General features: G+C 39.6%; 1 protein-coding gene across 1 annotated transcript; it reads right to left on the reverse strand.

Moving 5' to 3' along the window:
• Positions 1-1,151: 1,151 nt before the first annotated feature.
• On the reverse strand, positions 1,152-23,523 carry tm2d2 (TM2 domain containing 2). The gene is made up of 4 exons (XM_086313489.1): positions 23,164-23,523; positions 22,746-22,836; positions 22,538-22,653; positions 1,152-5,357 (listed from the first exon to the last, which is right to left on the reverse strand). The coding sequence occupies exons 1-4, from the start codon at positions 23,394-23,396 to the stop codon at positions 5,144-5,146; spliced, it is 654 nt and encodes a 217-aa protein (XP_086169615.1). The 5' UTR covers positions 23,397-23,523; the 3' UTR covers positions 1,152-5,143.
• Between the last annotated feature and the right edge of the window lie 601 nt (positions 23,524-24,124).

The following is a 24,124-nucleotide window of genomic DNA, read 5'->3' on the forward strand; positions in this document are numbered from 1 at the left end:
AACATCTATCAGTATTGAAAGACAGAACCTTCTCAGGAGTTAAAGGATTACTAAAATGATTCTATTATTGTGTCAACAACTGATCCATGACGTGTCAAACGAAACCAGAACAACATGTGAAGAACTGTAGCCTCAGCTAAGGTCAGTGTTCATATTTCAACAGTATAAAGAGACTGGGCAAAAATGGCATCCATAGGAGAGTTTCAAGGTGAAAACCACTGCTGACTAAAAAGAACACAAAAGCTCATCTCATTCTTTTCAAAACATCATCATGTTGATCCAAGACATCGGGGGATCAACATGTTCTGTGCACTGACGGGACAAGTAGACCAGAGCATCAAGTTCACTCCCTGAAGCACCAGAAAGTTCACCTCTGAATGACTCAAAAAAAAAAAAAAGAAGAAAAAAAAAAAAGAAAGAGTGACCTAATCAAAAGTGGGGACTGATTGAGTTGTTTTGACATGTTTTAAACATGACATTAGTGCTTTAAAATTCTCCAGTGTTGTTGAATTTATACCGTTCTACAAAGAAGGGTGGGCCCAAAAGACTTACCATTATTGCAAATACTTGATTGCAGTTCTTGCCGCCAAGGATGGCATGGTGGTTAGCACTGTTGCTGGACAGAAGAAGATCCTGAGCTCATTTCTACCATCAGACCAGGGTCTGTCTTTCTTTCTTTGGAGTTTGCATGTTCTCACCGTGTTTGTGTGGGTTCTCCCCAGGTACTTCAGTTTCTTCCCACAGTCCAAAGACATGCAGTTAGTGGGGATAGGTTAATTGATCAATCTAAATTGCCCATAGGTGTGAATGTGAGTGCAAATGGTTGTCTCTCTCTGTGTGTTAGCCCTGCAACAGACTGGCGACCTGTCCAGGGTGTACCCTGCCTTTCGCCGTATGACAGCTGAGATAGGCTCCAGCACCCCTCGTGACCCTGAAAAGGGATAAGTGGAAGCGGATGGATGGATCAGGTATGTTTGGGTAGAGATTTTTAAAAACTTATGTCTAATAATATGTGTAATATAAAAATCTGTACATACATAAGCATCACTGGCTGATGTAGATGAGAGGAGTTTTTATTATCTAACATTTTAAATCTATGGCTATCCGGTTATTTCATAAGTAAAATAAATAAATAAAACCAAAGTCAGCAAAACTGATGAAGTGTTTTATGACCACCTGTCAAATACAGTAAAACAAGACTAAATAAGATCATACAAAATTATTTAAATGTTGGTACCTGTAGTCTGTTTGCTGAAACACTGTGCTAAACCACTGATAGAAAAAAAAAAATAGTACTATGTATGTGTAATATTTTATAGTATTAATGCGTATTTCTAATGTTTGAAACCTAGCACCTTGAGGCGACTGTTGTTGTGTTTTGGTGCCATATAAATAAAATTTTATTGAAAAATTGAATTGAATTGTCTGAAACCATAGATAATATCAAAAATGTTTTTTTAATCATGCCAAATCTATAACCTCAGTCAAAATGCAAAGTACTGAGAGGAGGCAACACACTCTTTTACTGACATTCTACCCCAGCACTAACTAGACTCCAATGAATGTAAAGAACACCATGTCCCAGATACTTTTTATTGGGTAATAAGGACTGGGAACAATGAAAACATGAGAAAGTTTGGATTTTTTTTAACACCATCAGAAAAGGGAACATTGGACCTCCTATGCACACACCTGGTTTGAAGGTTTAAGAGTACAGAAAAGAAAAATACGTCTTATAGTAAACATTGGTCTCAACAATACCAATAATATTCCCATGAATTCATCTTTTTTTTTTTTTTTTTTTTTTTTTTTAAATCAGACATAAATTAGCAATGTGTGGATCAAAGTTAAATAACATTAACACCCAGCTCAGGTGATGCTTCCATCATTTGGATCCATATCATATACAATATCTATATCTGTACAAGCTGAAAAACTCAAGAAAATATATGTCTCAAAACATATTAATGTAGGGCAAGTGTACAGAGCTTTAAGGAGGACATCACACTAAAAGAGAGATATGGTACCTGGAAAAAACTGTGTGCAGATCTTTTTTTCAAGTGGCATATAAACCGTCACTCTATGAATTAAGTGGAAATTTAAATTATGTAAAGCAGTGTTTTAATGCTTCACTCTACAAAGGATGTTTAGCCAGCTGAAAATATATTGCCTGTTGAAAGCACACTCCTGCTGCTGGATGAGTCGTCACATTGACGATGGTGTCTTCTTCAACTTTTTACGATGAGAGCTAAGAGGGTTTTCACATATCCTTAGGTAATGAAATGAGCTCTATCTATGGAACAGCACATAAACCCTGGGTCCTGGTAAAGATTAGAAATTTAACAAAGTGGGAGATGAAGATTTGAATATTTAATGTGAGACCTGAGCCTCACTCCTGAAAGTCAATGGAGATCAAAATTTGTTTTAGTTTAAGACATTCGGATGAGATGAGGTTTTGGAGGTAAATGCTTCCACACAGCAGACTTTTTTTTCCCTTCCAAAAGTAAGGAACCTTGAGTTAATACAGAAGACTGCTACATCGATATCTGAAATGTGACTAATAGGACTGCTGTGCATGTCCATGCCTGCTGTGCTGCTTGCTTGGAGCTCCAATGTTAATCATTCCAAGTAAAGAAAGAACATATTAAAAAAAAAACAAAAAAAAACCCCTGCAATATATAAATACAGAATTCAGACAGCTCTGGTGGAAGAGGCAAGTGAAGGGTCAATTCTGGTCTGTCGAGTAATTTGACAGAGGGAAAAAGTGATAACTTGTGTATGATGTTGCCCTCAGGAGAAGAAACCTGCTAAGTGTTTTATGGAATGGAAGATTCGTGTTCAGTTTGTAAGTCACATAGGCAACAAAATGAACCGAGCCACAGAACTTGCAAATTTAGGATACATCAACACTGAAGTTTCAATTTTCTATTCCTGAGACATTTATAGCATATACAAGGCTTCCAGGACACATTGACACCACGTGGTCACCGGTGCTGATGTGCTTTAACTTGTTTGTAAAGACCGATTTATGCTTTCTCTGTCTGAGGTCCAGTGTTGGGTAATGTTACTTCTAAAAGTAACTTGTTATATTGCATAATTACAGCATTAACAACTGAAAACTAATTACCTTTAGAATATTTCTGCATTCAAAAAAATAAACCTTTCTATTTGAATTTAGTCTGGGTACACTAGTTATACATCTAGGAGTGTAATCTACTGTAACTCTGAATGTAGCTGATAGTGGCAGCTTGTGCTCTACCACATAACCAGAAACACACCTCATTTCCCTCAGAGTGATGGGTTATTGCAGGTGCTTCTTCAAAATGTGAACAGTAGTTCTCTAATGCCTCTGTGGTGTACTGGTTAACACCTTCACTTTACATGGAAGAGGAGCTACAAACACAGCCAGGGGGTCACAAGCTACTCCTAGTGCTGGTCCTCAGCTCGGATAAATCGGGTGTAAAATGTACTGCTTTGGGAATGGATAAGGGGCAGCTGAAAGTACCCAACTCTAATATGTGACTTTGCACTTTACAACACGATACACCCAACACTGCTGAAGGACTGATGTAGGGTTATATCTGTAGGCCATTTAAAAGATGGATGAGCAAACATGAGGGGGCAAAGGCTGCGGGTCCATATGTACTCCTGGTCCTGTAACAGTGTATGGGAAAATACCTAGGTGAGGGCCGAGGGTCAAACACTTTCCTGATGAGTTTATGTTTTCAGTCACTCATTTTGGGTCATATTTAGTCCTAAATTTGAGAAAGCAGGATTATCTGAGATATGCTCATTGATTAACAACAAGTTGGCAGCCAATAAGTATGTGATTTGTCCGATCCACACCGCACACCCAGCTTTAAAACACCAAGATGAAGATGGCCAAAAATCCTCATCTCGAGGCTTCAAAACGGGTGGCATGACTGACCGTGTCAATTTTTTTATACAGGCTATGCTTGAACCAAAAATACCATAACTGATAGTTCTACTTTGTCCTCCCGACAGCAACAAAGAAAGGAGCCTGGTTCATTGTCTTTACTGGATGACATAAAGAAGTCCAGAAACTTAAACTGTAGACGCCCGCATAAACAAGGAAAGCGGCCCAAACATCCAATGAAAGACATCAAAAATGAAATACTCGTAAATCACAAACGAACTGAATTGTCCTCAGAATTAGAGTTCATGCTGTCTGCACCGTGAAAAACAAACACACTGTTGCTGTAAGTTCTGGATTTCCACAAAACTGTGAGCATGTTTGAGTACATTAAATGAGAGTATAACACGCCTAAAACGCAAACTCCCATAAAATCCTCCATTTGGTAGTTTTGCGTTCACACCTCCACCAGAATTGTCCTTTCCTCATGAAATCTCAGCCTGCACCAGCTTTAACAACACTTTTGAGCCAAACGGGCAGCAGAAACTGTTACCCAGGCCCGGACAGATGTGGTGTTGAGGCAACCTTTGGATCATGGGGCCTCCGTTTGCTTCCAAATGAACTCTGGTGGCAGCCTGTGCTGTGAAAGCAAACTGATTTCTATCAAGCCCATCTACTGAGCATCAATGCTAAAGAAAGCTGCAAGTCTAAACCCTTTGATATAACATGTTGTGCTTGTGTCCTAATCCATGTGAATCTGTATGCTTGATTAGAAAGTGGGTGTAACAAACCAGCTACACTGGAAATATACTCATCTTTCTCTCCATTGTGGGTACTGACATTCAGGATGCAGGATGACATTCAACAAAATAAAAAAACCAGAAGCCCATTCCAGCAGACCAGAACTAAACGGCAACAATGAATCATATTGTTCCACTCATATCGGACAAAATGAACTGAACTACAAGCATGAAAGTGACCTTTTTTGAGAAATCAGGAAACTGGAAAAACCACCATCACTGTAGCTGTTGTAAAAGCCTTGAGTTTTATGCATTCTCCAAGAACTGAATTTATTTTAATGATAGCAAATTATTCCTCCTTTTTCACTGGAGCTCCTGGGAACCCCATAGGAGCCCTCAGGAGGTCCCCGATTCCACTTCTAGTAAGCCAACTCAGGCAGAGGCCACGTCCTGGGAGTCCTCCTTATTAGGCTGATAAATATCAGACAGCAAAGTGGCCGGAGTCCTTAGTTGCGGTTTGCTGTCGCTCTCAGTAGTATGTGCACCAGTTACTATAATCGCTGGGCATCAGTCCACCGGTGATAAGCAGAATTAGGTCTACAAACCACCAGATTCCCAGGCCTCCCAGAGTGAGCAGCTTCCCAACCGCAGTCCCTGTGTGGCCCAGGCAGAAACGATCAACCCCGAAACAGCCCAAGAAGAAGGAATACAGCAGTGTGGTGATGAAGTAGTGTCCAGTGTATCTGTAAAACACATGGCAAGAATTTAGATGAGTTGCAAAATGTATTTCATTTACACACCTGGACCTCAGCCAGGTTCCAAAGTTGGAAAGAGTTTAAATCGGCATCAGTTCACTTTATTTCAGATTGCAGCAAGTTACTGACATTTCACAGAGTCTGGTTACGACAATCTCATCCTTTGTGGATGCCCCATATGGCTCAAGAAGGTAATAAACAAACACATAAACAGATATATATTTTAATCATAATGATTAAACAAGCCACAAGATTAAAAAGAAAAGGTGTAGACAACCTGCAGTTGTGATCTACAAGGAGCGGACAGAATAAAAGAAACACCTGCTCTGTATTGTATAATTGGCGGACGGAGGCACGGGGGAAACTGAGCATTTGAGCCTGGTTTATCTGAAGCCTGGGAGGCAGCACAGTCTTTGTACAGGTGCTGCTTTGATTGTGCCCGTTCACTGCAAATGTCTGATGTCTATGCAGTTACTATAGAGATTAGCCTGATGTGCTCATGAATGCTGTGTGTGGTGTGAAGTTATGAGGGCAAAAAGAAGTTGTGATCCTATGGCTAAACATTGCCATCTAGTGGTGAGCCTACGCTTTGTCACTGTGGAAAAGGTCTTTAAAGCACAAATGCGTTCCTCTATAAAAGATCCATGAGAGCAACTTGATTTTGAATTGATAAAATTCTTCCTGTGGAGAAAATTACTGAAGAGGCAAGGTGGATCATATTCATTTTGAAAATAATGTATACATCAAGAAGTGACCATATCTGGGTGAGATTGTGGAGTTCTGACTAATAAGGTAATGAATATGTGCAGGATCCACAAACTACATAACATACAGAGACGTACAGCTGCTAATAGACTAGTACACCAATTTCACTGACCAAAACCACAGCACAAACATCTACCACAGAGCAGACCATGTTATTTGTCAGACAACACTACCACAACAACCAGCTGGTCTGTGCAAAGTCAGGCAGAGTGCACATGAGGAAATAAATAACTACACATATGTATCGATACATATTTGTAGTATCGGTCAGGCTCTGAAGCAAGGTTATTATCGTTAACGAAAACTAACGAAATAACGAAAACTAGAAGTGAAAAAACATTTTCGTTAACGGAAATAAAAATAAAAACAAAAACAAAAAAAGTAAAACTAACTAAAACTGTAATGAGTGTTCACAAAACTAACTAAAATTAACTGAATTTATAGCAAAAATGTGTTTAGTTTTCGTAGATGTGTGTGTGTCATACAATAGTCAAGGGTGAAAATGAAGTTTAGTTTCCAGATTTTTTTCTTGCTGTGTCTCATTATGCCAGCAGGTGGCAAGTACGTTAGTCGAGTCGTCTGTGTTGCTGCTCCGTCCACGCGCAGAATCATGTCAGGAAAAGTCGGGAGAAAGCGCCAGAATCCAATTTGGGATTACTTTGAATATGACTGTGTTTTGGATAAAGCAAGTGTCTTGTAGTGGAAAGAGACAAATTATAAGGGACATTTCTAAAGGGAAAAAAAATCCCACAAACCTTAAAGTGCACTTGAAAAGTTCACACAAGAAGGCTAACCTAGCTTACCTTGAGAAGGGAGCACACTCAACCCTCATCCCCAGAAAACAGAAGCTAACCCCAGGCAAGGCAGCGTGATGCATCCCGAGACAACAGGACGGGGATATCTACATAACTGTGTGAGTCAATTGCCTTCAAAAAGTTTATCAATTCACTTGAACCAAAATTACGAACACCCGGTGCTGCAAGAGTTAATAGTCTCATTGGGGCCAAGATATAAATTTTATAGTTGCCTGGTATCAATGGTTGTTCATCTGCACTAATTTATTTATTTATTTAAAGAACCCATAGGTGGGAATGTGAGTTGTCTGTCTCTGCGTGTTAGCCCTGCGACAGACAGGCGACCTGTGCAGGGTGCAGGGTATGGTAGCTGGAATAGCAACATACCCAAGGATAAGCAGGGCCCTATTTCAGGAAGCCGGTTTAGTGCAAACTCTGAGTAAGTATACCCTGAGTTAACGAAAACTCTGGGTTTTCGGTTTCACAAAGCGAGTTTAGATTAATTCTGAGTGAGTTACTATGACGACACACTCCGTGAAGCTAACCTGCCCCCTAGCAGGTTTACTTCAACTAACCCCGACCTTCTCCGCCTCTTTGTCAGAAACCTGACTGTAGGAAGTGTCAGACATGGCGTGCCTCTTCCTTGAAGAGCCAGTAGATGTTGAAGCCCAAATTCTCCGCAGAGCTCTCCGCCGGGAGAGAGTGATTAGAGCGCGTTTGGACATTTGATCATTTCCTGATGATTTCCTGTGTGAACGTTACCGTTTTTCAGCACAATCTATAATTTATTTGAATAAAATCCTCAGGCCTAATATTGCTCATGTGACACATCGCGGACATTCTCTCAGTTCTGTACATATTATTTGTATTGCACTTCGGTTTTTTGCAAACGGGAGCTTTCTGTATAATATTGGTGACGCTGAGCACGTTTCCAAGGCTACCGTCTGTCGGGCAGTCAAGAATGTTACAGTTGCACTGAAACGTCTCCTGTACTCGTTTGTGGTGTTCCCCGGTCATAGACCCACAAGATTTATCAAAGAGGGATGCCACAAAATTGCAGGTAGCAGGATGAACAAAACTTAATACATGATGTGGTGATACTTGAACTACTACTTAAATTTTACATTTATTCTCACGGTTCCCAGGCGTGATTGGCTGTATAGATGGCACTCACATTCCAATCATTGCTCCTTCAGTAAATGAAGGAGACTATGTGAACAGGAAGTCTTTCCACAGCATCAATGTACAGGTACATAGTTCCCTGTAGCATTTCAAACTAACAAATTATTTCATTATAGTAATGGATGCTAATTTGTGTTCTCTGCACTGTGAAGATCATATGTGATGCTGCCAACATTATCACAAATGTGGAAGCCAACTGCTCAGCCTCTGTGAGTGGTGGTGGTGGAGGACCATCACCTGTTTTTCGGGCCTCTGCTTTTTTTCTGTTGGCTATAACGGGTCACATTTGAGCATACAGAGTAAGCAAATATGTACTTGTAATGTGCTCAGATAATTCCAATTAGTGCTTACAGAAAGAAAATTAATGTAGCCTCTAACTGCAATTGATTTACATCGGACAAACAGACCAAGCACTATGGCTCATAATACAATTACACCTTACCTGTTTGGACTATATTTTTATATTTCATTTTTACTTGCTGCCAGGAACGTTTGGGGCCTGTTGGGTTGCACCCGCGCTCACATCACATCACAAAATAAAATGTATAAAATAAAAAATAAAATAAAAAATAATAAAATAACGTGTTAAATGGGTGGAAATCCCTAGATCAATGTTTAAATTAACACTCACGCATTGACTCTGTCGGCTATGTTTTGCCATGCATGCTCCCTTTCTTTTGCAGCTGAGGTTGCTTTACTTTTTTTCCGCGGAATTTGCATGTTATCGGCATATGCTGCCATCAGAACTTCGGCCTCAAGCGCTGTAAAATACATTGACCGCGCCTTCTTTCCCTCCGTCTCCATGGTGACTCGCTTAATCTGTGCTCCACTAATCAGGGCTTTATGTATCCTCGTGCGCGCGCTTAATTTGGGGTTAAAGCAACTCCGCGTTGATTGAACTAATTGTTATCAGCCTTTCTGAAACCGAATATTCCGAGTTGGACAGTTCGGGGTTACTCAACCCTGAGTATCGTTTTTCACTCTGAGTTTTCTAAACCGGCTTCCTGAAATAGGGCCCAGAAGAGCATGACTGATATGATGAAACTGGGATTTTGTTACACTTAATTATTGCAAACACAATTAAAACTATAACTGAAACTAATCAAAACTAAACTGAAACTAAGGATTTTCAAAAAAATAAAAACTAAATTAAACTAGCAAACAATTAAATTAAAACTGATATAAAATTGAAAATCTGAAGTCAAAACTAAATAAAAATAAAAACTAATGAAAATTGCAAAACTATTAAAACCCTGCTCTGAAGTCTATGGCTATCGACTCAATTTTGGAGTTAGCCTCAAGTGGCCATTAGAAGAAAATGCCCTTTTTGGTAGGGGTGCAACGATACACAAAATTCACGGTTCGGTTCGGTTCGATACTTTGGTGTCACGGTTCGATATTTTTTCGATACAAAAAAAATGTTCATGCATTTTTTATTTGTCATTTATTAAAATTATAAATATATATTTTAACTCAAAAGTACAGTTTTTAAATTTAACCCTAACCCTTGTGCGTGTTTTTTATTTTGACAGCGAATGCGCACCTGCGGACCACTTATGTGCAGCCCTGGTTATTTAGCTCATCATATTGCAGCCACAGAAATTCTTTTGTCCATGAAACCATAAAGCTGCACTTTCTTTTTGCCTTATAGTCTGATTTGTCATAACTTCTCCGTTTTGTGGTAAGCTTTTCTTTGGCTGTCACTTCTTCACCCTGACCTGTCTTATTTGGCTCAGCAGAACTGAAATGCTTTTACACATGCACTCACATAAGCTCAGCGATTCTCTGCGCGATCAACCTCTCACATGTTTAAGCTTGCTGCGGGAGATTTCACTTGTCATGTTTGCATAGTAAGCTAACGATTAATAAGACGATGTCAGAGGAATTGGTGCACAAATTATCATCACTCACAGATCAGTGCTGTCGCTCTCTATACACAGTTCGCACGATTGCAAAGTGAAAGCAAAAAACAAGCGCAAATTCAAACGCGACTTCAATATGTCACATATTGACAGTGGCTCACCGATGCCAATGACATAATTACCCAGCTACATTTCTGAAAGAATGCAAAAGCATTGACATATATTTTTCCTACAATAGCCCGATGGGCAGGGAAGAGATAGATTTTGGTAGCCCGACTGAAAAAATCGCTAGCTCCGGGACGTCGGGCTAGCGATATTGCGAGCCCTGTATCTGATTGAGGAATCACTCATCTTTGGAAAAGAGAGTTTATTACAGAGAAATGGCTCTTTCCAAAATAAAAGCTATACTATCCGCTTCTTCTGGGCTATATTCTCAGCAGCATAAGGAGAATCATGTGCTAACAGCTGTCTAAATGACTCGGCTAAAGTTAGTAGCATGCTTGTTGTATTTGTCTTTGCACTAGGATGATGTCGGCGTAAATGTGCAGTCATATTCGTTGTGTTCCCACTAGTGCTTTCAGGTTAATCTCATTGAAATGACCTTAACGCCACAACACGGCAAATCTCCGTTAACGAGCTACCGCCGATCGCTCCGTGCATGGGGCTAGACGGCCAACACGTTAACGAGCTAACTGCGCTAACACACTAGTTCACACCAATGTAATTGAGCATTGCATGGCACATCCAACATACTGTTTTACTTTAGTCCATGACTCGCTTACCTTCAGGGTCATACGTCACATGAAAACCAAAATAATTCCAAACGCCAGATCTGAATGAGGTTCAATTTGCCTGTTACAAGGAGAGCTTAACTTCTGTCTCGCTAGCTTGCCCTGCGCTCTTCCTTCTGACTATGCTGTCTGTGTTGAGCGCTCAGTGAATCTGCATTCGACTACTCCGCCTAGGCTGCACTGTCGAGCCTAGGCGGAGTAGTCGAATGCAGATTCACTGAGCGCTCAACACAGACAGCATCGTCAGAAGGAAAATTGATAAAATAAATTACAAATGTTGTATTGTTCGATACATATGCGTACCGAACCAAAAGCACTGTATCGAACGGTTCAATATCGATACGAATATCGTTGCACCCCTACTTTTTGGTCCTTGTGTACTGGCTTCATTTTTCAGGTCCATAGGTTACTGCTTGGTTTCAGCGGCCGCAAGATGATGACAAATACACACCAATAAATAAATACATATATGCATACATACATTTTTAAAAAGTTCATTAATAGCCCGAGAAACACAACAAAGGTCTCAAGACACCGTTTAATTCTGTGTAAACAACTGTTATTCCAGGCACAGAGTGAGTCATCCTCTAGTGGAAGGTCAGGGGTTTGAGTCACGGCTTGAATTCCAGTCTGAATGTCAATATATTCTTGGACAGGATACTGAACTCCAAATTGCCCTGATGTATCCGTGGTGGTGTGTGATGTTCTGTAGGAACGTCTTTGTGAATGTAGCCTGTAGTGTAAGACTGCGCAATTCAATTTCTAGAACAATAATTTTAAATTAGTCAGAATGTTATCTAAAACAAATGTTGAATTTCAAAGCTTCACAGCTAGAAGATCTCTAAAGGGGCAAAGAACGATATAAATATATGCTTTTCATGCCACACTATCAAGATATTGGCGCTAAGGGTCAGGTTGTTCACTGAGAGATAACTTAGAGCTGTAGATAATAAATATTACATTACACCTTCAAAATACGATTTTGGTTAGAGCTGTAACCAACTGTTATTTATCAACTGTGAATCTGTCATTTATTTTTAGATGCCGCAAGTTTAATCATGATCATAAATAACCCAAAGAGTTCATAATGTGAAAAAGAAAAACATTCTCTTATGGGAGGCTGAATGAAATGGCTGTGGTAGTTTCTGAAAAAAATCTGACTTCGAATTAGGTGCCAATTCACTTCCTGTCAGTCAGATGATTAATTAGATGTTTCATCTCTGATTTGGACATATGAAGGTGTGTGAATAGCATGTTAATCATTCCTTAGAGTCTGACAGGAAGAGATCATGCCTGATCAGTGGCTTGAAGTCTAATTTATTTGCGGCTCCAGTCCTGGCTTCAACACCACCGCACAGCTGCTAAGAAATCGTAATCTTCTGATAATGTTAATCCTAGCTAGGTACTGAGGTCATGCCATTGTGTGTCAATTTCCTTCTGTCTGTCAGAAACTAAAGGCCAGCCAGACCTTATCATCCAGATAGCAGAAATGAAGTCAATTGATTTTTTGCAACGCTACAACCTTTCAGGTGCTGCAAACACCTTCAAGTCTTACATTTTCAAATGGAGCCTCTTAGTCATACAAAAACATCAGTCTAGCACAACCATCATCCCTTGCTCTGGCTTCTCTCATAGCCCCTTTCCATTAGTACTTAGATTGGCTGAACTTGTTTTCCATTTCAATAGAGTACCACCTAATGTGCGCAGGGTCGTTATAGCAACACGGGCGAATATCCCATTATACCGTGTATGAGTTTTTGTCAGATTCTGGGACGACGGTGTTGTTTTTTGTGCAGCCAATTCGCTCGTTGCCGGGTTTCAAAAAGGGCGGGTTTTTTGGGTTTTTTTGTGTCCCGTTTGGATCTTTAGCCATCAGAATTGTTGTCTTAAGGCCAAGAAAGATGCCAAGTGGATTTCTTTTACCAAGTGGATCATCATGGCCTTGCCATATTGGTCCATTTGATTGACCTTTATTATAATTATGAATTGATTTTATTTTCGGTTGCTACAAACGGGACAGACATGACTGGGAGGATAGGATCGGGAGAAAGAATGAAAGAAAGAGAGGGAGAGAAAGAAAACCAAAGGGGAGAAGAGACGGTGAGAAAGGGGGGAAGAAAGAAAGAAAAACAAACAAAACACCTGGATCACCTGTATGGAGAAAAAAAAAAAAACAGAAGAGAAAGCAAACAACAAAAAGAGCAACAAAGTAAAAAACAGCACCATCACAATAAACTAGCTAGCAGTAGAGCCCCAAACGAGAGGTCACCCAGCAGCTACAGAGCAGAGGCCAGAGGGGGTTGCAGTGGCGTGCCTGCGGGCTCTGCCGGCAGCCAGCTGTGCCAGAGAGGACCGAGCTTCAGGCCCAGAGGCCAGAGGCCTGAGGGCATCACACCCCCCGGAAGGGGCCCAGCCGGGCCACAGGCGCCAGGCCCCGCCAATCGGCCACCAGAAGTGAGCCGGTACATACATGAGCGCCCAGCCCCAGACGACAAAAAGGGCAGTTTTGATTTTTGTGAGGGAGACACTCTCATGACTCGGGTGATGCCACTGACTAGTCAATCTTTGGTATACAGTAAGTTGACATTTTTGGATCCCTTGGAGTCCCAGCAGAGTTCAAATCAAATCAAAATTTATTCATATAGCACATTTAAAAACAACAATGTCAGTCAAAGTGCTTCACAAATTAAGAGCAAGTAAAGTAATTTACCAACAGTGAGACAACAGCAACACAAGACAAACATAGAAAAAAAAAAAAAAAAAAGTACTGCAAAAATATGTTACTTTTCTGAAAAGTAATGCAGTACATTACTTATTAATTACTCACTAAAGAAAACAATTTATTACACTACTCATTACATTACTTTCATGATACTCTGAAACATGACCTCCAATGCATTGGGACTAGAACCATCTGAGAAGCCTCACTGTGATCGCCACTGTATAAAGATATACGTGTAGAAGTGGAGGCTACAATGATATAAGCCTGACTGCTCATCACTGTCTGTGGGAGATCAGCTGGTACGGGGTCAAGAACCAAAGTTGTGTTAGCAGCATAATGATGTCATTTCTGTCCTGGATGCAGTTTGCACTTTACCACAGGGCTGTTGTCCATTAAGGCAATAAAATAAAAGTAATGAATAAGAGTAAAAAGTTCAGTAAAGCAAGTAATAAATGTCCTTATCACAACTCATCAAAAGTTTGAGCATTTATTGTAGGAAAAGCGCACAGGAACAAACACGATTTTGATGTTTGTTCAGGTTTTTTTTGTCCCCGCCTGTGATGGCTGCCCTTATAGCCACACAGTGGTAATATCCACCATGTTAGTGTAGAGGCTTATACATAACATTGCATTCACATTTGTCTGTCTTTAAATATAGGAATTAATTTACAGGACAATAAATAACTGGTTTTGGTTTTGAATTAATTCACATATCCACATAACACTGCATTCTTAAATAAGTGCGCACATTTTAGTTTACACTGTTATGTATGATTAATCTTTTGTTTTCTGAGTTACCTTAGTTGAAGCTGTTCCAGTCCCTTAATTAAGGAGCCAAGAGGTGGAAAAGGGGCGGAGCGAGCTTCAAAGGAAGACTGCAAATTGGTTCATGCCATAACTCGGGATCATGGGGAGGAATTGGAGTTCATTATGTTAGGTTTAGTTAGGTTTTGTGTGTTTTACCCCTTCTCGTGTTTTTTGTGGGCTGATCAGCCACTATTTAAGTTTCCCCTTTGTCACGTTGAGTTAGGTCAGTTTGTTTGAGTTAGCAGTAGTGTTGTCAACTTTAAGTAGAGTTCTGTTATTTTGACCTATTTTATGGGCCCAAGATTTTGATTCTTTTTGCACGAGTTAACCAATTATGTTTTTTGGGTTAAATAAAAAAAATCTTTATTTTGGACTTTAACCTGTGCCTAAGTTTCCTTCACTGCGCAGTCCAGATAGATACCTATAACACTAGTTCACCTTTGGTTCTAAGATGTTACCCAACCATTTGCTACTAGCTAGGACTGCAGCTCCACAGATTGCACAGTCCTTCTTGCTCAGTGTTATAGAAGGAAAGTTTGGTTCTGCATACACTGACTAGTATGTAGTTTGTATCAGCGTAAACTAGCACAACTACCCACAGAGGATAGGCTAACCATGTTCTGTACAGGAGTGTGGATGTTAGCCAGTAAGGAAAGAAGCCTGCTGCTGTAGAGCTGCCAGCATCATCTACACTCAGCAAACCAATGTAGAACGCTTTCACAGTAAGAGGTAGCACACATTTCAGTGGTATTTCAAATAAAACCGGGTTATTGAAAAATGAAATTAATGGTTTCAGTTTCAAATATGGAACGCCAGGACTGCCATAATGAATTAATTAAATACACCATTAAATAATTAATTAAATGTGGCAATAATTAATTAAAATTGGAATTAATTAATTAAATAAATAGTTATGATATATGTAATTAATTAATTATTGACACATTTAATTAATTATTTATGTATTTCACATTTTAATTAATTATTGACACATTTAATTAATTATTGACACATTTAATTAATTATTTAATGATATATTTATTTATTTCATTTTGGCAGTCCTGGCGCCTGGCTCTCATCATGAAATAATTTTATCTGTCAGCCTCACCCATCAAACTCAGGGGGCGGGGTTAACGCTGATCGAGTCAAAACCATTGCTTTGGCCTGGTGGCCATTGTTTCTAGCACACAACAACCGGCATGTGGAAGCTAACAGAACTGAGCTTTGAAAAACCCTGTTTGTGTGTTACCAAATACCGTTTTAATATTTTTTTAGCCGAGAATGTAGTGGTTTAATCTTCATGTGTCTGGTCGGTTTGTCAAGATACAGCCTCTTTGCAAAAGTGTTTCGATGATTTCGGAGATGTCTGCCCAGTCTCACGGCAAAGCGTGGGATAGACCCGCTCGCCTCGCAAGCAATCCCACCGACAAAGCGCAGGCCCCGGTACACAGCTGTAGTAACCCCCGCTGACTTCTTTTACTGAGGTTATATTTATCGGTGTTTTATTTCCTGATGTTCTTATGTGTCCTACGTGTTTCAGTCGCCAATTCTGAATTATAACTAACATTAAAAACATGTTTAAGGAGGAGAGAGAGCAAATAAATCTGTTTAACATCTGATCTTTGGGTTTTTGTTCAGTAATCAGCGTGACCTGTGTATAAACACATAAAAGAGATAACGTTGGTGTTTCCGTCATGTAGTAACTGCTGGCTTTAACTGTACAAAGGTTGTTCGACACTATGAAACACATACAGACTTCATGATGTTCGGCTAATATTTTTATTGTGAATATTAATCATGCTGACCTCGCTCTGTACACCACGCAGCGAGGTCAGCATATCCACGATATCCTCAGCTCCATGAGTTAACACAAAGTTTCCCAGCTGACTATCTAACTGCCAACTATTCCAGAGACGTGAAAATATACAGCATAAAGAAAAGTGTAAGAGACTCAGCAGCAGATTAGAATAACAGTTATACATTTAATAAATCACCAAATGAATCCAAGAAACGAGCAAACCTGTTCCGACAATTTGAATTTGTATTCCCTCAGCTGCAGACTCGCTGCTGTTTAAATGTTTGAAAAGGAAGATTAGATATAAAAAACGTCAAACATAGACTCAGTCTGCCTTCACATTTGATATGAGGCCAGCACGTATAGTGGCCTCAGCAGGCTATTACTGAAATACACGTGCTATATCATAAACTATGATATAAATAGGGAGGTCCTATTAACATGTTTAGTCTTAAAGGACACCTTCCTGCCTTTAGTCTCATTCATGAGCAGTATTAGTTTTCTTCTAACATCCAGAAGTCTGCACGATGTGTTTCATAGTTTGTAACAAGCCTTTGACAGGTAAACATAACATGACCGAAAAAGCAAAAAAAAAAAAAAAAGAAAAAAAAAAGAGCGAGAGTGTTGACATAAGAAGAGAAAATTCTCTCAATTATGGAGACAGGCAAATGGTTCATTTATGTTTGATGTGTGTTTATTCCTCCCTAAATATCGTCGCTGAAGTTTGCCATGCACGTCAGATTTTCCTGCGCATTTTTATACCTCTGCCAACAGAGAGAGAAAAAAAATCACATTCTAACAGACAGCTGGTGCTTAGAATACAGTTGAATAACTATTAAAAAACAGATGATATTTAGATGATAGTTCAGTCTAACACATGTGCCAGTGAACCATTAAACGTCTGTGAAACTATGCAGTTATGAAACGTAACTTTAACCTCAGCCAAACCGATTTGCTCAGTTGTAAATAAAACAGCGAAGTAAACGTGACCCGACAGACAGAACCTGAGTGAATGAAGTCCAGCGTTTAACCACTGAGAGCTAAAACTCAGCTGAGGTTTCAAAGCTGTGTGCCGGTGATTGGACATCAGCCGCTGATAAAGCTGGCTCGCCTATAAAGTGCTCTGTAAGGAAACAAGCTCCAGCAGCTCTGCGCTCGGGGAAAACACTATATTTACTTATCTTGTGCAGAAAAATGCGCTGACATTGCGTTATATCAAGCACCGGCTGCCCAGTTAAACTGTGACTATCACCAGGTAACTAGGCGTGTTTCTTGAATTAGCAGCAGGTGTTAAACAGCTGACAGATGAGGAGGAGGATGCATGCAGGTAAACTGAGGGTCTGTTAAGCTGATCGCTGGTTTCGTGAGAAAAATGTCAGCTCGTTCTTTATGTTACAGAAGCACAGAGACACAAGACCAGGCGGAAAGAGACGATCGTTCGGTGAAAATGAGAATCTGCGAATGCAACATGTGGAACACGGAGAGTGGAATATGTAAACAAACCGGTTAACGTACCCCCTCGGTGCACTCTGCATGCTAATTGTTAGCAGAGCTAGTGAAATCTCTGAAAACATCTGAGCACTTTTGCAAACATGTTCTATGTTGACAACCTGACCAGACATACGTTGCGACATTCGCGGCTAAAACACTGTTAAAAGTGTAGCTGGTGACAGAAAAACGGGGTATTTTAAAACTACACCACCACCATTGCTGCCTGTGATTTGATCTGCATTCTGGGATACCTGGCTGCCCCAAGTCTACACAAGCAATCGATTTTCTAGGATCGACCTGTTTTGACTTACTTTGCACGGCAACCAATCAAATGTTAGAGAAGCTGCATGGGCAGCGTTAACCCCGCCCCCTGAGTTTGATGGGTGAGGCTGACAGATAAAATTATTTCATGATGAGAGCCAGGCGCCAGGACTGCCAAAATGAAATAAATAAATATATCATTAAATAATTAACCAAATGTGTCAATAATTAATTAAATGTGTCAATAATTAATTAAAATGTGAAATACATAAATAATCAATTAAATGTGTCAATAATTAATTAATTAAATGTGTCAATAATTAATTAATTAAATGTGTCAATAATTAATTAAAATGTGAAATACATAAATAATTAATTAAATGTGTCAATAATTAATTAATTACATGTGTCATAACTATTTATTTAATTAATTAATTCCAATTTTAATTAATTATTGCCACATTTAATTAATTATTTAATGGTGTATTTAATTAATTCATTATGGCAGTCCTGGCGTTCCATATTCAAATGGCTCACAAGTGAATCACTGCAAAGATCATTTTAACCTCATCTGTTAGGTAAACAGTGAAAATTGAGCACACAGTGTTTTCTTGGTTATGTTAAGAGTGTTGTATTTTTTTTGTCCCACTTAGGTGCCAAGGAAATTAGTCAGCAGGAACATCTACACTTTTGACACAGATTCTGTCTTAATCTGTCCGCTTGTTTATTTTCCACATAAACCTTTCACAATAAAGCTCAAGATCCTGTTGCAAAAAAAAAAAAAATGAATCATGTGAAAGAGTATGCAGAGTATTTAAGGATTAGAAGCAAAAAAGAGCCGCCAGGTGCTAAAAGATAAACCTTAGACTCAAACATTAGAACAGGCTTTTCCCCGCAGCATGCTGTGTAATAAATACTCACAAAGAAAACGGCAGCTGTTACAACTTATGTCTAAAAATGCATCGTTTCATGCATCGGTTAAAACACTTGACTCCAGGTACATGACGCCCAGCTGGAAACACTTCACGCAAGTCGAGCTGCCCGAGATTCACAGAATTTACAGAAAATGTTAAATTTTTGTGATTTATATCGTTATCGGGACGATAGATGTCTTATATTGGGATATGAGATTTTGGTCATATCGCACAGCCCTAGGTGTAAATATCAAAAACTATGACCATATGTGAGAACTCTACAGGAGAGTAAAACTAGAAAAAAAAAATTTACAGATAGGGGAAACTCAGGAACAGCCATTTATATATTTAAACACATGCTACCCATGTACGGACTACAAACTACTGCACAACACCCTGGCAATCATGTGCTGAAACTGGTCACAAACAAGGTGATGCAACGAAAACCTCCTCGTGACTGCTTTGGTCGCTACTAGATTTCCACTAAAACCCATAGTTTACATCAAAGACACTGACTTGTCAGGAGGGGCAAGTCAGGAAAGGCATCCAGCGTTAGGGCTGCTCGATTATGGCAAAAATGGTAATCACGATTATTTTCACTGAAATTGAGATCTCGATTATTTGACGATATTTATTTAACCCTTTAAGACCTACTATAGAACCAAGTCCACCAGAGCTTATAGTATTTTTTTACATGTTGTAGTGCCATTTGTGGGAGCATTTCAAGTTGCTAAATAACTGTTATAGCCCATATTTTAATAATATGTATGCATTAAGTCCATAGTAACTACATTAATTGCAAAAAAGTGCAATAAATTACAAAAAAAATTGAAAATCGTTTTTGTTTTGTTTTTTTACATATATTTCTACTTGGAGAAATTTAAGAGGTTTATCCCTCAAAACTTTAAATACAAAAAAGTTGCAAAAAATAGATTACAACAACAGGAAATTTATTTTGAGTGTCTTCATAGTTTTATCTTGGAGATACACCAATTTTTATATACTGCAGGAAAAACAAAAAAAACAATCCTATGATGCAAATTTGCAAAGAAAACAGCAGGTGCATCAAAATAAACTATTTCCAGCAGTGCAATTCGAGCTCTAAGCATCCCAGCAACTATTCAGAAAAGTCAAACATGACCAGTGTAGGCTTTTAAGGCCTACAAGTAAAAAACTACATTTCCGCGAAAATGACGTCACTTCCGGTTTCGGCCAGGAAATGGCGGACATGCAACAGTTCGGGCTGACGACTTTTTCAATGTGGGAAGTGTTACAAACAGCTGATCGGATCGGCAAAGCGTGTTTCTGGAATATTACGTTTTTGTTCCTGCAAGCGCTTTTTATGCAATTTTTGCAAAGCTTTATGTGGAAGGAAACCGTGACCGAGGACAAGCTGATGGCATCAGATGTAAGTACAACTCCTCTGGTTTCATATGCAAAACAAATTATTGCGCTAGCTTACGTGGTTCAGGTTCTACAGGGATTTAAAAATAGTTACACAAAACGGAGCGTGCTGCTCTGACCGGATTTAAAGGGTTAACAATGACTTTAAAAAATAATATAAAATAGTGTGCAACACCACTGAAGTTTTTTTTTACCTCTCTTTTCAACCAACAGCAGTCACTCTCCTCTCCAAATAACTTCTGCTTAGCTTTCCGAGCTTCCTTCGGGTCCTCTTAATCAGCGGTCTCCAACCTTTTTTGCGCCACGGATGGTTTATGCCCGACAATATTTTCACGGACCGGCCTTTAAGGTGTCGCGGATAAATGAGGGAGGGGCTAATAATCGGCTCAGTCATTTTTAATGATCGTTGAAAGCCCAGATCGTAATCGTGATTAAAATTCGATTAATTGAGCAGCCCTATCCAGCGTACAAATCAAGCCAAACATGCAGATTAACAAGAATGACATTCATATACTGGATCGCCCTGGGTTAAAAATGACTCCTTGGCATGCTGCTGCCAAACAGGGTTCCAGTGCAATGTACTTCTGACTAGGGCTGGGTGATATGGCCTAAAATCCATATCACGGTATAATTTGAAGCATGTGCGGTAACGATATATATCGCGATATATTCTTTTCTTCTGTACAACGTATTTTACACACTATAAGGCACACTTAAAATCCTTTAATTTTCTCAAAAATCGACAGTGTGCCTTATGTATGAATTCTGGTTGTGCTTACTGACCTGAAACCAATTTTATGCAGCACACGGCGCGCAGCAATCTGTCAAAAAATGTTCTAGTACGACTTTGGTAAGCTAAACATGATATGCCATGTTCTGACTGAGAGATTTCTGAAAAAATTTAAACGCACAGCTCTGCTATTACTTCCAACATAAATGAAGAGAGAAAACTAAACAGCAGTGATGTTTGTAGAATTACTGAAGTTGGACTAGCTGGTGTATAATGATGTCCTACGTGATTGCTACCAAAACAGCTACATTAGCATAACATTAGCACAGTGAAGCTGAAGGATGAACGCTAACATTTTTCCATTTGATAAAAGTTAACGTAGGGTTTCTGGTGGTTAGGGACAAATGCAACTGCATGGCAGGATGCTATAAACGGACCAAACTTCAGTCAGGAGGACAACTGAGATAATCCATTTACAATACGAGGTTAGTCATTAACATACTGCAAGAACATGGGAATAGAGCAGCTGCGAGAGAATTTAGCATTAATGAATCAATGGTACGGAAGTGGAGGAAGCAAAGTTTTTGGCTTTCCCCATATTCCAAAAGTGCGTCGTCTCTTTGCTATTACTGTCGCCCGGCATAATTTGCAGATGATATTGTTTGCAGCCGCTCCAATGCTTTCGACCAAAACAGGCGCCGCTTGGTGACACCATCAACACGTGCTATCGCGGTAGAGCGGTATAGTCAAAATCTCTACCGCTGGCCAAATTTATATCGTTTCTACCGTATACCGTTTATACCGCCTACTTCTGACCTAACAACACCGTCAGACAAAACACCCAAACACAAGCTACAAATTCATAGAATCATCTCAACAGGACAAGGCTCAGCTGTACATCTGCATCTAAAGGATAAAGGTCACTCTTTCCAGAATGCCAATGTTTGCATTTTGGACAGAGAAGTAAGGTTTGAGAGAAGTAAAGGAGCCTCATATAGAAGCTATGAGCCACCTACAGTGCAGTCTTAAGATCCCTTAAAAGACCTTAATAGCTCACATGATGGCGGGGTGTGGCAATGTCTCACAGAGGTTTGACTCATTGGACCTGGAGACAAAAATGACATCCTTTTAAATACTTTGGCTCATTTGACAACTCACATGCTCAACAGTAGGTCAATAGTAGTCAACAACCCTTCAGAGACATTCTCCAAAGGGGTGCAACCATACTAAGAGTTAAGTAGCTGGCCCACTCAGCTTGTTGTTTTAGATCTGAAGAAGCCTGTTGGATGAGAGGTGAAAACTCTTCATAAACCTGAAGTGCAGCGGCCTTCGTTTTTCAAGTTCTCAAGACTACCATGACCTGGATAACTAAAAACCTGGACAGACATTCTTTTCAACATACATACTGTAAATCAAAGCCCAAGTGATTCATGTGTTCTGGTGTAATGGAAATACTGAGCAAAGCAGCTGATTCATGTTTACATTCACTGAACAACAATCTGTTTGTTCTACATATTTTGGATGCATATGGAAACAGAGGCAATGTTTGAACATTTAAATATGATGCAGATCCACTCTAAAATGAACCCAGAGAACTTAAGATGGTTTTATATGAGGTAACAGCTGTTTATCCAGTGTGGCATCTCTTACTTGATGCAGGGTACATTCTCTCTGAGGAACTCTCTGGGTCCGGCACATTCTATATCATCGAGTGCAGTGCAGAAAACCCGTGTGTGGTTCACCTCTTTTTGGGTCTGGCCACCCCACTAGGTAGAGATAAAAGGCGCAAAGTCAGACATGTTCTCGATTACTCAACACTAACTAACAGTACAATGTCCTAAACACCAACAATACCTACCCCGATGCAACCAACATGTTCCATCTCCTGATAGGCAGTGTAGTTGCCCGCGTGATCCACAGGGTCTTGACAGTAGATGAATTCCTCCGGTCTTCACCACACATTGAATTTAGAAAGAAAGCAAAAGACACAGAGGTATAGTTCAAAGAAACTACGGTGTGTAGTCAAGCCAAACTGAAATGTGTAAAGACAGCCCGAGTTTTGAAGATATTATATTGTAATCTATGAACAAATGTTTTTCTAACCAAAAATAAGTTTGGGGTGGGAAATGCGGTGCTTCCAGTTCAGTGTTACTGGTGCGTAAGTAGGTATGAATTGACATATTTATAAACGTAGTCCTGTGTCAGTTTAGAGTTAGCATTGCCCAATGCTAACATGCTAATAGCTACTTCCAGTTAACAGCATCTGAGTTACTTACAGATAACTGCAGAGGACAACGGGTGACGGAGGTTTGTACTCGAGATCCGTATAGTTTGCACTGTCGGGCGGTTCGCTGGAGGGGAGCAAAGTAGAAACCGGACCGGGAGAAGAAGCAGGAGTCTCCGTTGTCGTCGAATTTTGCGAGTGGATTCCTTCCAAACATTGTAACAATATGGCCGTTAATAGCAGCAGGAACTGTCCGCACATCAGAATATAGCTGACCGAAATCATTGTCAACTCCAAATACTACTAAGCTATTCCTCAAAGCTGTTCATGGTAACATTTGGCTAGCCACATTCAGCTAAAGATGTTTGTTTGGATCTCGATGGCCGTCTCGTGTGAATGGCGTCATCAATGAGCGTCGGAGATGAAAGTCGTTCCCGTTGAGCTACTTTTTTTTTTTTTAAATCAAATTGGCTTCGTGTATATCCTGATATCCTAATATCATAATATGATAATATTAAGAATGTCTTGATTGTACGATATAGCTTTAGGTAGTTTATGCACAAATGTTTCTATGTCACTATATATATATATATATATATATATATATATAAACATAATGACAGAGATACAATAGTGAGTTGTATCTGTAAAACACAGTGGAGGCTCTGTCGTGGTTTGGCTCTCTATTTCGGCCTGTGGTGTAGGGGACCATGTCAAAATTGATGGAACACTGAAGGGATCCCAAACACACTGCAGATGCAGTAAAAACATACATGGATAGAGCAGGCTCATCATGACAGATCCAAGTCAGAATTTTCATTTGGTGTGCCTCCTCAACTCGTATCTATAAACAAGCTGCAGCTGTGTTTTTAAGTACAAAAAATTTATTGGTTTGTTTTGCTAGTGATGCTTGAATGGCTCTACATTGTTTGTTTGTTTTTTTGGTTTGTGAACTTGAATTGTTTTATGTGTGTATTGTATACGAGTATTGCATTGTATATAGTTAAACAACT

Source organism: Aulonocara sp. 'chitande type north' Nkhata Bay, linkage group LG12, assembly GCF_057382095.1.
Source record: "Aulonocara sp. 'chitande type north' Nkhata Bay isolate Kocher_YH1m ecotype deep benthic linkage group LG12, A_spYH_male_GT1.1, whole genome shotgun sequence".
Taxonomy (NCBI): domain Eukaryota; kingdom Metazoa; phylum Chordata; class Actinopteri; order Cichliformes; family Cichlidae; genus Aulonocara; species Aulonocara sp. 'chitande type north' Nkhata Bay.